This window comes from Myotis daubentonii, chromosome X (assembly GCF_963259705.1).
Source record: "Myotis daubentonii chromosome X, mMyoDau2.1, whole genome shotgun sequence".
In the NCBI taxonomy this organism is placed as follows: Eukaryota; Metazoa; Chordata; class Mammalia; order Chiroptera; family Vespertilionidae; genus Myotis; species Myotis daubentonii.
Window position 1 is genome coordinate 31518031 of NC_081861.1, and position 12076 is coordinate 31530106.

Consider the following 12076-nt stretch of genomic DNA (forward strand, 5'->3'; position numbering starts at 1 on the left):
TCTTTCACTCTCATCCACATCCTTCTCTACTTACTTCCACTGTTTTAATATGTATCTACCTGCCTAATTATTCACTATCATTTATCTTTTTGCTTTTCTGACTCTTACTTTTAAAATCTGTACCCAGTACACAACTATACTTGATTTTCATTATAGCTCCTAGAGTTCACTCACACATCCTCTTACCTTCTTTAACTCTGCTCTCTACTGACTCCTTTATAAAGTTCTTCCCTCCCTCCTTCCCTTCTTAAAGCTTCCGTTGGGGGGCGGGCATTAACCCTCAGCCCAGGGCTCAGCCCAGCCAGGTGTTCACCATCCCTCCTTCCCCGGCTTCCCTGCCGCTGTGTTGCTCCCATTCCCTGCCCAGGACGCCTGGCCCAGCGAGGTTGGCTGAGGCCCGTACGGCCTGGGCGCTGCTGCCACAAAAGCAGGAGCACCTCTGCCCAGAAGGCCTCGGACAGTCCTCCACTCCATCCAGGACCTGTGAGCATCTCCCCACCAATGGCCACCACTGCCCTCCTCCCGTGTCTGGGCGGGGCTCCCTGCTCCTCACTGCCTGCGACCCCCCAACCCTCGCTGGGCGCACCTGCTCCACCCTCCTGCAGTCGCCACCCCCTTCTGTGTGCAGTTTCCTTCCCTTTTCCATTCCTGCGCCTATTGTATCCTATCCTACCCCAGGCCTTGCAGCTGCTTCAGCAGAGGGCGGGTTCGCAGCCTGCTGATCCAGTCTTCACGTCATGCTGTAATGGACAAATTTGCATATTCCTCTATTATTAGATTAGATAAATAGATAGATACTAGAGGCCCAGTGCACAAAGTTCATCCACTGGGGGTCTATTCCTCAGCCCAGCCTGCACCCTCTCACAATCCGGGACTGCTGGATCCTAACAGCTCACCTGCCTGATTGCCCCTAACTGCTCCCCCTGCCGGCCTGATCACCCCCAACTGCCCTCCCCTGCTGACCCGATCGCCCCCAACTGCCCTCCCCTGCAGGCCTGATATCATCCCCAACTGCCCTCCTCTGACGGTCATCTTGTGACAACATGGAGGCAACCATCTTGTGACCACATGGGGGTGGCCATTTTGTGATGACATGAGGGCACAAGGGCCACCTAGCCTTTTTTTAGTATAGATATGCCACATCTCTATCCACTCATCTAATCTATTGATGGATACCTAGGTTGCTTCCATATCTTGGCTATTGTAAATAATGCTGGAATGAACATAGGGGTCCATATTTCTTTTTGAATTAGTATTTTCGTTTTCTTTGATAAATATCCAGAAGTGGAATTGGTAGTTTATATGGTAGGGCTTTACCTTTTATAGTCATCATGCTTTTTAAAAAATTTGTAGGTATAGAGAGGTTAGGAACTAACTTTAGTTTCAGAATTTTATAGCAGATGGTGGCTATACTACCTTTTATCTAGAATACCAAAATCTTATAATAGATTTTTTTTCTATCAGGATCGAGCACATCGTATTGGTCAGAAGAAGCCAGTACGTGTGTTCCGTCTCATCACTGACAACACTGTTGAAGAAAGGATTGTAGAAAGAGCTGAGATAAAACTGAGACTTGACTCAATTGTTATACAACAAGGTATGTTTATGTATGAACTTAATTAGGTGTGTTTTTTTTTTTTGCAAAAATATATGCAAAAAAACTTTCTTTAAAGGAGATTACTTTTAGTGAAAGTTGACCAAAATTTGCAAGCTTAGTGGGCAAAAAATGTCATTTTTTAAAACAAAATGCTAATTTAAATCTTAAATTAAAGCCTTGCATTCACTATAAGCTAGTTAAACATTAATAGCTTATAGCTGAATGTCAATGGTATGTCTTTTGACAGGCAAAATGTTGAGTTAAATTTTTTTTAAAACATGTACTTGAGGGTGTCTTTCCATACAGAAAATTTTGATCTAAAAAGTGAAGTTTGTACTTGAAAAAATGTTTCTGTCCTGAGTTTTAGCTGAATTTTACAGAAGGAAATTCATGTTGAAATAGAAGGTATGATAGAAGAAAAACTTGCAGAGCTGTTAATTAAAAATAACTTTAAAGCTCACTAATTTTTGTTCTTATAAAGCTTTACTTATGGATAAATGTAGTGGTGTCTTATTAGAACTGTTATGCCATGCTTTCTCTGGAATATAGTCGAATATATACCACTTTTATTTTCACTATTAGGAAGACTCATTGACCAACAGTCTAACAAGCTGGCCAAAGAGGAAATGTTGCAAATGATACGTCATGGAGCCACTCATGTTTTTGCTTCTAAGGAAAGTGAGCTGACAGATGAAGACATTACAACTCTTCTGGAAAGAGGGGAAAAGAAGGTTAGTTAAAATGGCATTTTGTTTTCATGATGGATTGTTTTGAAATCAACATACATCAACATGCTATTTGTACTTGCGTTGTTTCAAATACATGTTTTAAACCTCATTCTTCAAAAGACTCATGTCCTCTCTAAGAAATTGTAGATTTATATCCTGGGGTAATTTAGGTTTCTTTAGTTTAAGAAAGACTATGAACCAGAGTTTAACATTGAGTGACCTTATACTACATGCTTGTTGAAAATAATGTTGGTATAAAAACAAAATAAATTTTGTGTTTAATCACATATATCAGAACTATATTTTTTGCACTGGATTAAAAAATGTCTGCTGATAAATTTTGTTAACTGAAAATCTTTTGTGCACATTTCATGGAATACTAAAGCATTATTTGTTAAGGTATATATAATAAGCTGTTGCAGAATATTCTGGTTTTCTGTTGAATTTGCTTTTTGCCACAAATTATTTTGGATAATTTTAAGCATAAACAAAAGTAGACATATCCATCCATGCTGTCTCAAAAGGTAAGATTGTCTTTATTTTTTATGACTGAGTAGTATTCCATTGTATAAATGTTCCATAGCTTTATGCTAAGTAAAAGAAGCCAGTACTATGATTTCACTTATATGTAGAATCTAACGAACAAAATAAACTAAAAAACAAAATAGAAACAGACTAAATACAGAGAACAGACTGATAGCTGTCAGAGGGGAGGAAGGTTGGGGGACTGGGTGAAAAAGCCGAAGGGATTAAGCAAAGGAAAAAACCCCTTATTGACACAGACAACAGTATGGTGATTACCAGAGGGAATGGGGGTGGGAGGAGGTAGAAGAGGGTATAGGGAGAATAAATGGTGATGGAGGAAGACTTGACTTGTGGTGGTGAACACACAATATGATATACAGATGAGGTATTATAGAATTGTATACCTGATATCTATATAATTTATTAACCAATGTTACCCCAATAAATTAAATATATAAAAATAAAGTTAAAAAATAAAATGTAAAAAATCTTTCTAAAAACATAATAATTATAGCATTGCACTACCTGAAAACCCTGATAAATCACTAATATCAAATAGTATTAAAATTTCTAATTGTTTCACAAGTAGCTATACTTTTAATTTTTTTTTAATTTGAGTACACATAATGTTCATACATTGCCATTGGTTGATATGTCATCTATATTTTTAAAAATCTGTAATTTTCCTTTCTTTTATGTATTATTTTCCTTGTAATTTATTTGGTGTAGAAACTGGGTTATTTCCCTTTTGAGTTGCTTACAGTTTGGATTTTGCTGATTTCATCCCCATGGGGTATTTTTCTATGTTCACTATTTGCTATATTTTCTGTAAGTTGGTAGAATTTACTTTTAAGACCATATTTTTTTGTTTATTCACATTATATCTCCAGGACTTATTTTATAATTGACCCACCCCTTGTCTCCGGCAACCATCAATCAGTTCTCTGTATCTATGAGGTTATTTTTTTTTTTTAGATTCCACATATCACATGATTTTTGTTGTTCTCTGACTTAATGCCCTCAAGGTGCATCCAAGTGTTGCAAATGGCAGGATTTCCTTTTTTTTATGTCTGAATAATATTCCATTGTATACATATATACCACATATTTTATATCCATTCACATATCAATGGACATTTAGGTCATTTCCATGTCTTGAGTACTGTAAATAATGCTGCATTGAACATGAGGGATGCAGCTATCTTTTCAAGTTATTGTCTTTGCTTCAGATAAATACCCAGAAATGGAATTGCTGGATAATATGATAGTGTTATTTTTAATTTTTTTGAGGAACCTCCATACTGTTTTCCATAGTGACTATACCAATTGACATTTCCACTAACAATTCACAAGGGTTCCCTTTTATCCACATCCTATCCATTACTTGTTGCTTGATAATTTATTGATAGCCATTCTGACAGCTGTGAGGTGATATTTCATTGTAGTTTTAATTCGCATTTCCCTGATGATTAGTGATATTGAGCATCTTTCCATGTATCAGATATTATCTTGAATTTTGAGCAATCTTGTGTTAGTATGCCAATTGTTTAATCCATGTTTTCCTGTATTTTTGTACTAGCTATTTGTCCCATTAAAATTTTGCAATAGAAAATATAATTTGGTTATATCTTCAATGATAAAAGATTTTAAAGAAAGCCTAATTGAAGAATACTTTGGATGAACCACTTAAGTATTTAAAATACTTGGGGCAAGTTAAATTTATATTTAAGTTTGATTTCAGCATTGCATCCTTACCTTATAAGTTAACAGATTGGGTATTTCGTGTCAAAACTTGACTTTTTAAAAACATAGAGTATACTAATTCAGTGATGATTTTCTAATTTCAATGCTTTCAAATGTAGACTGCAGAGATGAATGAACGCTTGCAGAAAATGGGAGAGTCTTCTCTGAGAAATTTTAGAATGGACACTGAACAAAGTCTGTACAAGTTTGAAGGAGAAGATTATAGAGAAAAACAGAAGGTAACTTTTTATCTGCAACCCTTAGACTCTCAAATGATCATTTCTCCCCATAACAATTATAAACATCACTGGCACTTATCTAATACAATACTCTGTTATACAGTGAAATTTGATGTAAGTCAGAAGATCTCATGAAAGGGTTACCTTTAATATATTTTACTGGTTTGTTATTACCAGTATTGTCATCATCATTTTTGCTGCTGTTGCTGCTATGACTACTACTTTTGTTTTTGAGAAACACTGTAGGAGTGTCGTTGAGTTCCTGGATTCTGAAGCTGAAATCCCAACTCTATCACTAAGTGACTTTGGGTACCCATTTTTCTCACCTGTCAAATGGAAGTTATAGTAATATCCTAGAATGATTCTGAGGTTAAATGAGGTAATATTCATAAAGTAATTAGAACAATGTACTTAGCACTTAGTACTAAATATATTAGTGATAATATTATTAACACATAATTACTTAATGATAGAAGGACTTTTGTTAAAGGTGAATGAAATAATGCCTTATGTTAATAGCAAGAATCTTTTAAAGAAATGGGAGTTTTATTTATTTTGTTTGTTTTAATTGAATTGTGACTGTAGATTTTAAAACTTTTTATTTTGAAATGACTTTAGACTTTATTGCAAAAAATAGTGCACAGTCCACATATATCCTTCATTTAGCTTTCCTTAATTTTAACAACTTACATTATTAAAATACAACTAGGGGCCTGGTGCATGAAATTCGTGCACTGCGGGGTGGTCCCTCAGTCCAGCCTGCCCCCTCTCACATACTGGGAGCCCTCAGGGGATGTCCTACTGACAGCTTAGGCCCACTCCCTGCTCCCTTTGGGGAGTGGGCCTAAGCCGCAGTCTGGCCTCCCTTTGTGGGAGGCGACCGGGCTGATCAGGGGAAGGCACCAGCCCCATCACCCCGCTGCTGCAGCCACTGCCAGTCACCACAGCCACCAAGGTGTTTTCATCAACACGGACTCCAGTCCCATCACCATGAAAAAATGACAACTTTCTTTAGGCATTTTCAAGATGTGTCTTTCATAGGATATGACATTTCTTTATTTTTTTTTTATCCTCACCTGAGGATATGTTTCCATTGATTTTTAGAGAATGTGGAAGAGAAAGGGAAAGACAGAGAGAAACATCATAGTGAGAGGAACACTTTGATTGGTTGCCTCCTGCATGAGCGCTGACCTGGGCCCCAGCCAGGGAAGAGCCTGCAACCTACGTACATGCCCTTGGTCAGAATTGAACCCAGACCCTGTGGTAGGCAGGCTGAGGCATTATCTACTGAGCCAAACTGGCTAGGGCAGGATATGACATTTCTTAGCCTATCCAGCAGCAGACCTTAGTTTTTTTCTCCAGGAGTGAGGTGGAAAAACCCTACATCACCTTCTTGGATTCTTATTACTCAAGTTACTAAGAATATTACCAGTGGCATACAGGGAGCTTAGCCAATGAGCAGTCATAAAAGGTGTTTCCTCTGTAGTTTACACCAATCCCCGGCTTGGCCCCTGCCCAGGCCTAAGGCCTTAGGCCGAGCGTTAGGCCTTGGCAGGGGACCCCCATCCCCATGTGATCGCCAACTCTGCCCCTGCCCAGGCCTCAGGCTTCTGGCCAGGGCACTCACTGGCTCCGCCTTCCCAGGTGGCATCTGGTGCTGCCCGCCCCGCCTCCCCGGTCCCCGATCTGTGGTCCGGATTCTGCGGGCGGCGTCTGGCACTGCCTGCCCCACCTGCAGTATGCAAATTTAACGGCCATCTTTGTTGGGTTAATTTGCATACTCTTATGATTGGCTGGTGGGTATAGCAAAGGTATGGTCAATTAGCATCTTTGTCTTTTATTAGTATAGATGATCAAATCTAGGAAATCAACAGGGGATACGGTCCAGGATCCCACATTGCAATTTTGAAAAACAGCTTCATTTTGTAACTACCAATCTGTACTTATAAATCCCTTCACCTTTTTCTTTTTTTAAAAAATGTATTTCTTTATTGATTTCAGAGAGGAAGGGAGAAGGAGAGAGAGATAGAAACATCAATGATGAGAGAGAATCATTGATTGGCTGCCTTCTGACACCCCCTACTGGGGAACGAACCCACAACCCAGGCATGTGCCCTTGGCCGGAATCGAACCTGAGACCCTTCAGTCCGCAGGCTGACGCTCTATCCACTGAGCCAAGCCTGCTAAGGCTTCACCTTTTTCACTCGTCCCCCTTCCCCCTGCTCTAGCAACCATCAGTCTGTTCTCTGTATCAGTGAGTTTGTTTCTATTTTGTTTGTATGTTTATATTGTTCTTTAGATTCCACATATAAGTGAAATCATATGATATTTGTCTTCCTCTGACTCACTTATTTCACTTAGCATAATACCCTCTAGATCATGGGGATATAAAGTACAGCATAGGAAATATAGTCAATAATATTGTAATAACTATGTATGGTGCCACATGGGTATTGGAAATATCAGGGAGAACACTTTGTACAGTATATGATTGTCTAACCACTATGCTGAACACCTGAAACTAATATAAAATAATATTGAATGTAAACTATAATTGAAGAAAAAAGAGAACTTTTTTTTAAGAACTGTTTTAGAGTCATACCAAAATTGAGCAGAAAATAGAGTCCCATATTCCTCCTACCCCCACACAAACACAGCTTCCTTCATTATCAACATCCCCCACAATAGTGGTATGTTTGATACCATCAAACTTACGTTGACATATCATTATCATCACTCAAAGTCCATTGTTTTCATTAGGGTTCACTCTTGGTTTGTACATTGTATGGGTTTAGATCAGGGGTGGGCAAACTTTTTGACTCGAGGGCCACAATGGGTTCTTAAACTGGACCGGAGGGCCGGAACAAAAGCATGGATGGAGTGTTTGTGTGAACTAATATAAATTCAAAGTAAACATCATTACATAAAAGGGTACCGTCTTTTTTTTTTTTAGTTTGTCCACGGCTGGTTTAGATAAATGTGTAATGACCTGGATCCCCCATCACAGTATCATACAGAATAGTTTTACTGCCCTAAAAATCCTCTGTGCTCTGCCTATTAATCCCTCCTTCCCCTCAAACCCTGCAACAACTGATCTTTGTACTTTCTCCAGATTTTTTTTTTGCCTTTTCTGGAATGTCATATATTTGGAATCACACAGTATGTAGCCTTTTTATATTGGCTTCTTTCACTGAGCAATATACATTTAAGCTCTGTTCATGTCTTTACATGGCTTCATAGCTCATTTCTTTTAGTGTTGAGTAATATTCCAGTGTCTGGATATTACACAGTTTATTTATCCATTCACCTAATGAAGGACATGTTGGTTGTTCTCATATTTGGCAGTTGTGAAAAAAGCTACTATAAAAAGCCAGGTGCAAAGGTTTGTGTGGACATACATTTTCAACTCCTATGGGTTTATACCAAGGAGCATGGTTCATGGATTGTATAGTAAGTATGTTTAGTTTGATGAGAAACTGACAAACTTGTCTTCCAAAGTGGCTGTACCATTTTGAATTCCCATGAGCAATGAATGAAGGTTCCTGTTGTTATGCATCCTTACCAGCATTTCATATTGTCAGTATTCTGGATTTTTGCCATTCAAATATGTGTGTAGTGGTATTTTGTTTTAATTTGCATTTCCCTGATGACATATGATGTAGAGCATCTTTTCATTTGTTTATTTGTCATCTGTATATCTTCTCTGGGAGATGTCTATTCATGTCTTTTGCTGATTTTTAATCAGGCTTTTTATTTTCTTATTGTTGAGTATTAAGAGTTCTTCGTATATTTTGGATAATAGTCCTTTATCAGATACTAGTGGCTCAGTGCATGAAATTTGCGTGGGGGAGGGGGGCTGTCCCTCAGCCCGGCCTGCACCCTCTCCAATCTGGGACCCCTCGAAGGATGTCCTACTGCCGGTTTACAGGGATCGGGCCTAAACCAGCAGTTGGACATCCCTCTCACAATCTGGGACTGCTGGCTCCTAACCACTCGCCTGCCTGCCTGCTTGCCTGATTGCCCCTAACCACTTTGCCTGCTGGCCTGCTCGCTCCACCTTCCCTCCCCACTGGCCTGCTTGCCCCCAACTGCCCCCCTGCTGGCCTTCTCACTCCAAATTCCCCCCCCATCCTGATCACCTCCAACTGACCACCGCTGATTGCCTGCTTGCCCTCAACTGGCCCCCCTGCTGGTCTGCTTACCCCCAACGGCCCTGCCCCCATCAGCCTGATCACCTACAAGTGCCGTCCCCTCTTGGCCTCTAACCGCCTCTACCTCAGCCCCGCCACCATGGCTTTGTCCAGAAGAACATCTGGAAGGTCTCCTGGAAGGTCTCCCAGTCTAATTTGCATGTTACCCTTTTCTTAGTATAGATAGATGCCTGGTTCATGGGTGGGGGCCAGCTGGTTTGCCCTGAAGGGTGACCCGGATCAGGGTGGGGGTCCCACTGGGGTGCCTGGCCAGCCTGGGTGAGGGGCTGAGGGCTGTTTTTAGGCTGCCCACAGCCCGTTCAGGGTGTGTGTGTGGGGTCCCACTCGGGTGCCTGGCCAGCCTGGGTGAGGGACTGATGGCTGTTTTCAGTGTGGCCACACCCCCTGGCAACCCAAGCTTCCAGCCTCTCCTTTTCTTTTTTTCTTGTTTTTTTCAGCACCTCCCTGAGCAGAGGCCAGGGTGGGCTGGAAGCAGGTATCTGGGATTTATTTATTTTCTATAATTGAAACTTTGTAGCCTTGAGTGGAGCCCAGCGCTGGCCAGGGCAGGCGGGAAGCTTGGCTTCCTCCATTGCCGGGGGCAACCCAAGCCTCCTGCTCACTCCAGCTCCATGGCCACCACCATCCTAGTTGGATTAATTTGCATACTCACTCCTGATTGGCTGGTGGGTATAGCAGAGTGATGGTTAATTTGCATGTTTCTCTTTTATTAGTGTAGATGTATTTTGCAAATATTTCCCCCCAAGCTATGGCTCATCTTCTCATATTCTTAACCCACATTATGTTTTGGTTGCTATGTCTCTTCTAATTTGTGATCTCAGATTTTCTTTGTCTTTCATGACCTTGACACTTTTTTTAAACTTAAATCTTTATTGTTCAGATTATTACAGTTGTTCCTCTTTTTTCCCCCCATAGCTTCCCTCCATCCAGTTCCCACCCCACTCTCTGCCCTTATCCCCCTCCCATTGCCCTCATCCATAGGTGTACGATTTTTGTCCATTCTCTTCCCGCACCCCCACACCCCTTTCCCCCCTGAGAATAGTCATTCCACTCCTTTTCTATGCCCCTGATTCTATTATATTCACCAGTTTATTCTGTTCATCAGATTATTTATTCACTTGAATTTTAGATTCACTTGATAGATGTGTATGTGTTGTTCATAATTTGTATCTTTACCTTTTTCTTCTTCTTCCTCTTCATAAATGATACCTTTCAGCATTTCATATAATACTGGTTTGGTGGTGATGAACTCCTTTAGCTTTTTCTTATCTGTGAAGCTCTTTATCTGACCTTCCATTCTGAATGATAGCCTTGCTGAGTAAAGTAATCTTGGTTGTAGGTTCTTTCTATTCAACACTTTGAATATTTCTTGCCACTCCCTTCTGGTCTGCATAGTTTCTGTTGAGAAATCAGCTGACAGTTTTATGGGTACTCCCTTGTAGGTAACTGACTATTTTTCTCTTGCTGCGTTTAAGATTCTCTCTTTGTCTTTTGCTCTTGGCATTTTAATTATGATGTGTCTTGGTGTGGTCCTCTTTGGATTCCTTTTGTTTGGGGTTCTCTGCACTTCCTGGACTTGTAAGTCTATTTCTTTCACCAGGTAGGGGAAGTTTTCTGTCATTATTTCTTCGTATAGGTTTTCAATATCTTGCTCTCTCTCTTCTTCTGGCACCCCCATAATGCAGATGTTGGTACGCTTGAAGTTGTCCCAGAGGCTCCTTACACTATCTTCATATATTTGGATTCTTTTTTGTTTTTCTTTTTCAGGTTGGGTGTTTTTTGCTTCTTCATATTTCAAATCTTTGACTTGATTCTTGCGATCCTTTAGTCTGCTGTTGGAACTCTGTATAATATTCTTTATTTCAGTCAGTGTATGCTTAATTTCTAGTTGGTTCTTGTTCAGATCATCAAGGGTCTTACTAGATTTTTTGAGGGTCTCACTAAATTTATCGGTGGTTTCTAGAAAATTCTTGAAAAACCTTATAAGTGTGGTTTTGAACTCTATATCCAGTAGTTTGCTTTCCTCCATTTCTGTCATTTGTGACCTGTTTCTTTGTCTCCACATGTTTTATGCTTCCCTGTGTTGATAGGGTGGCTTTCTGTGCTAGGTGTCCTATAGGGCCCAGTGGCTCAGCCTCCCCAGTTACCTGAGGTGGACACTCTTGGTGCACCCCTTTGTGGGCTTTGTGCACAGTCTTGTAGTTAAGCCTTGATTGTTGTAGGTATCACTGGGAGGAATTGACCTCCAGGTCAATTGGCTGTGAGAATCAGCTGTGTCTACAGTGGGAGAACTTCTGTGCTGGAGACACCCTTCTGGGGCAAGACTTGCTTCAATGGGGCTTTGGTACTCACTGAGCCTGCCCCCTGAGTGTGTCCCTTATGGATCTGAGGAGTTGTAATCTGGATGGTCCCTCTCTGACCACTGGGTACACTGGCTCTTGGATCTAAGGAGGTGATAATTTAGCCTCTGCCTGAGGCTACCCAGCAGGAGCTACGAAGAGTTCTGCAGGTTCCTCTTCTTTGTTTGGGTTTTGGAGGTGCCCAGATGAGGCCCAGGTGTGAAGCAATGCAAGCTGCTGTGGGGCCTTGGGCCTTCTTTTGGATGTTCTGGGTCTCTCTGACCCAGCTGCAGTTTGTTAGGTAATTTTCAGATTGCAAAGGGCCAGGCCTTTCATATGCAAAAGCCTCTGCTCACAGCTTGGGTGGGGTGGGTCTCAGGGAATCAACAGGGCTGAGAAAACAGCTATGGCTGATCCTCAGCCCTGCCCTAAGAGGCCCAGGGTCTCAGTGTCCCACGGTAATCGCTGCAAGCACCTCTGAGAGAAAGCCACCCTCAAGTTCCGCCCGATGCCAGACAGTCCAGTTTCTCCCTGTATCAGTCTGTGTCCCCAGAGACTCGCCCGGAACTGGAGTTTAGAGCAGTCGGGAGCTTGTGACTCCCTCCCAATTGAAAAAGACAACCGAGTCCTCAGTTGCCAGCCCTTTCTGCGTGCGCCTCCGTACCTCTGCACTTTACTTCCGCACCTCCTCTGA

At 41.2% G+C, this 12076-nt stretch overlaps 1 protein-coding gene across 9 annotated transcripts in view; it reads left to right on the forward strand.

Annotated features, from left to right (window-relative positions):
- Nucleotides 1–12076, forward strand: part of SMARCA1 (SWI/SNF related, matrix associated, actin dependent regulator of chromatin, subfamily a, member 1) — an 86237-nt gene that overhangs the window by 36249 nt on the left and 37912 nt on the right. For all 9 annotated transcript variants that reach the window (XM_059680330.1, XM_059680331.1, XM_059680332.1 and 6 more), the window contains 3 exons: nt 1465–1597; nt 2180–2328; nt 4713–4832. In XM_059680330.1, the coding sequence (XP_059536313.1) occupies nt 1465–1597; nt 2180–2328; nt 4713–4832 (402 nt within the window). The remainder of the gene's footprint in view (nt 1–1464; nt 1598–2179; nt 2329–4712; nt 4833–12076) is intronic.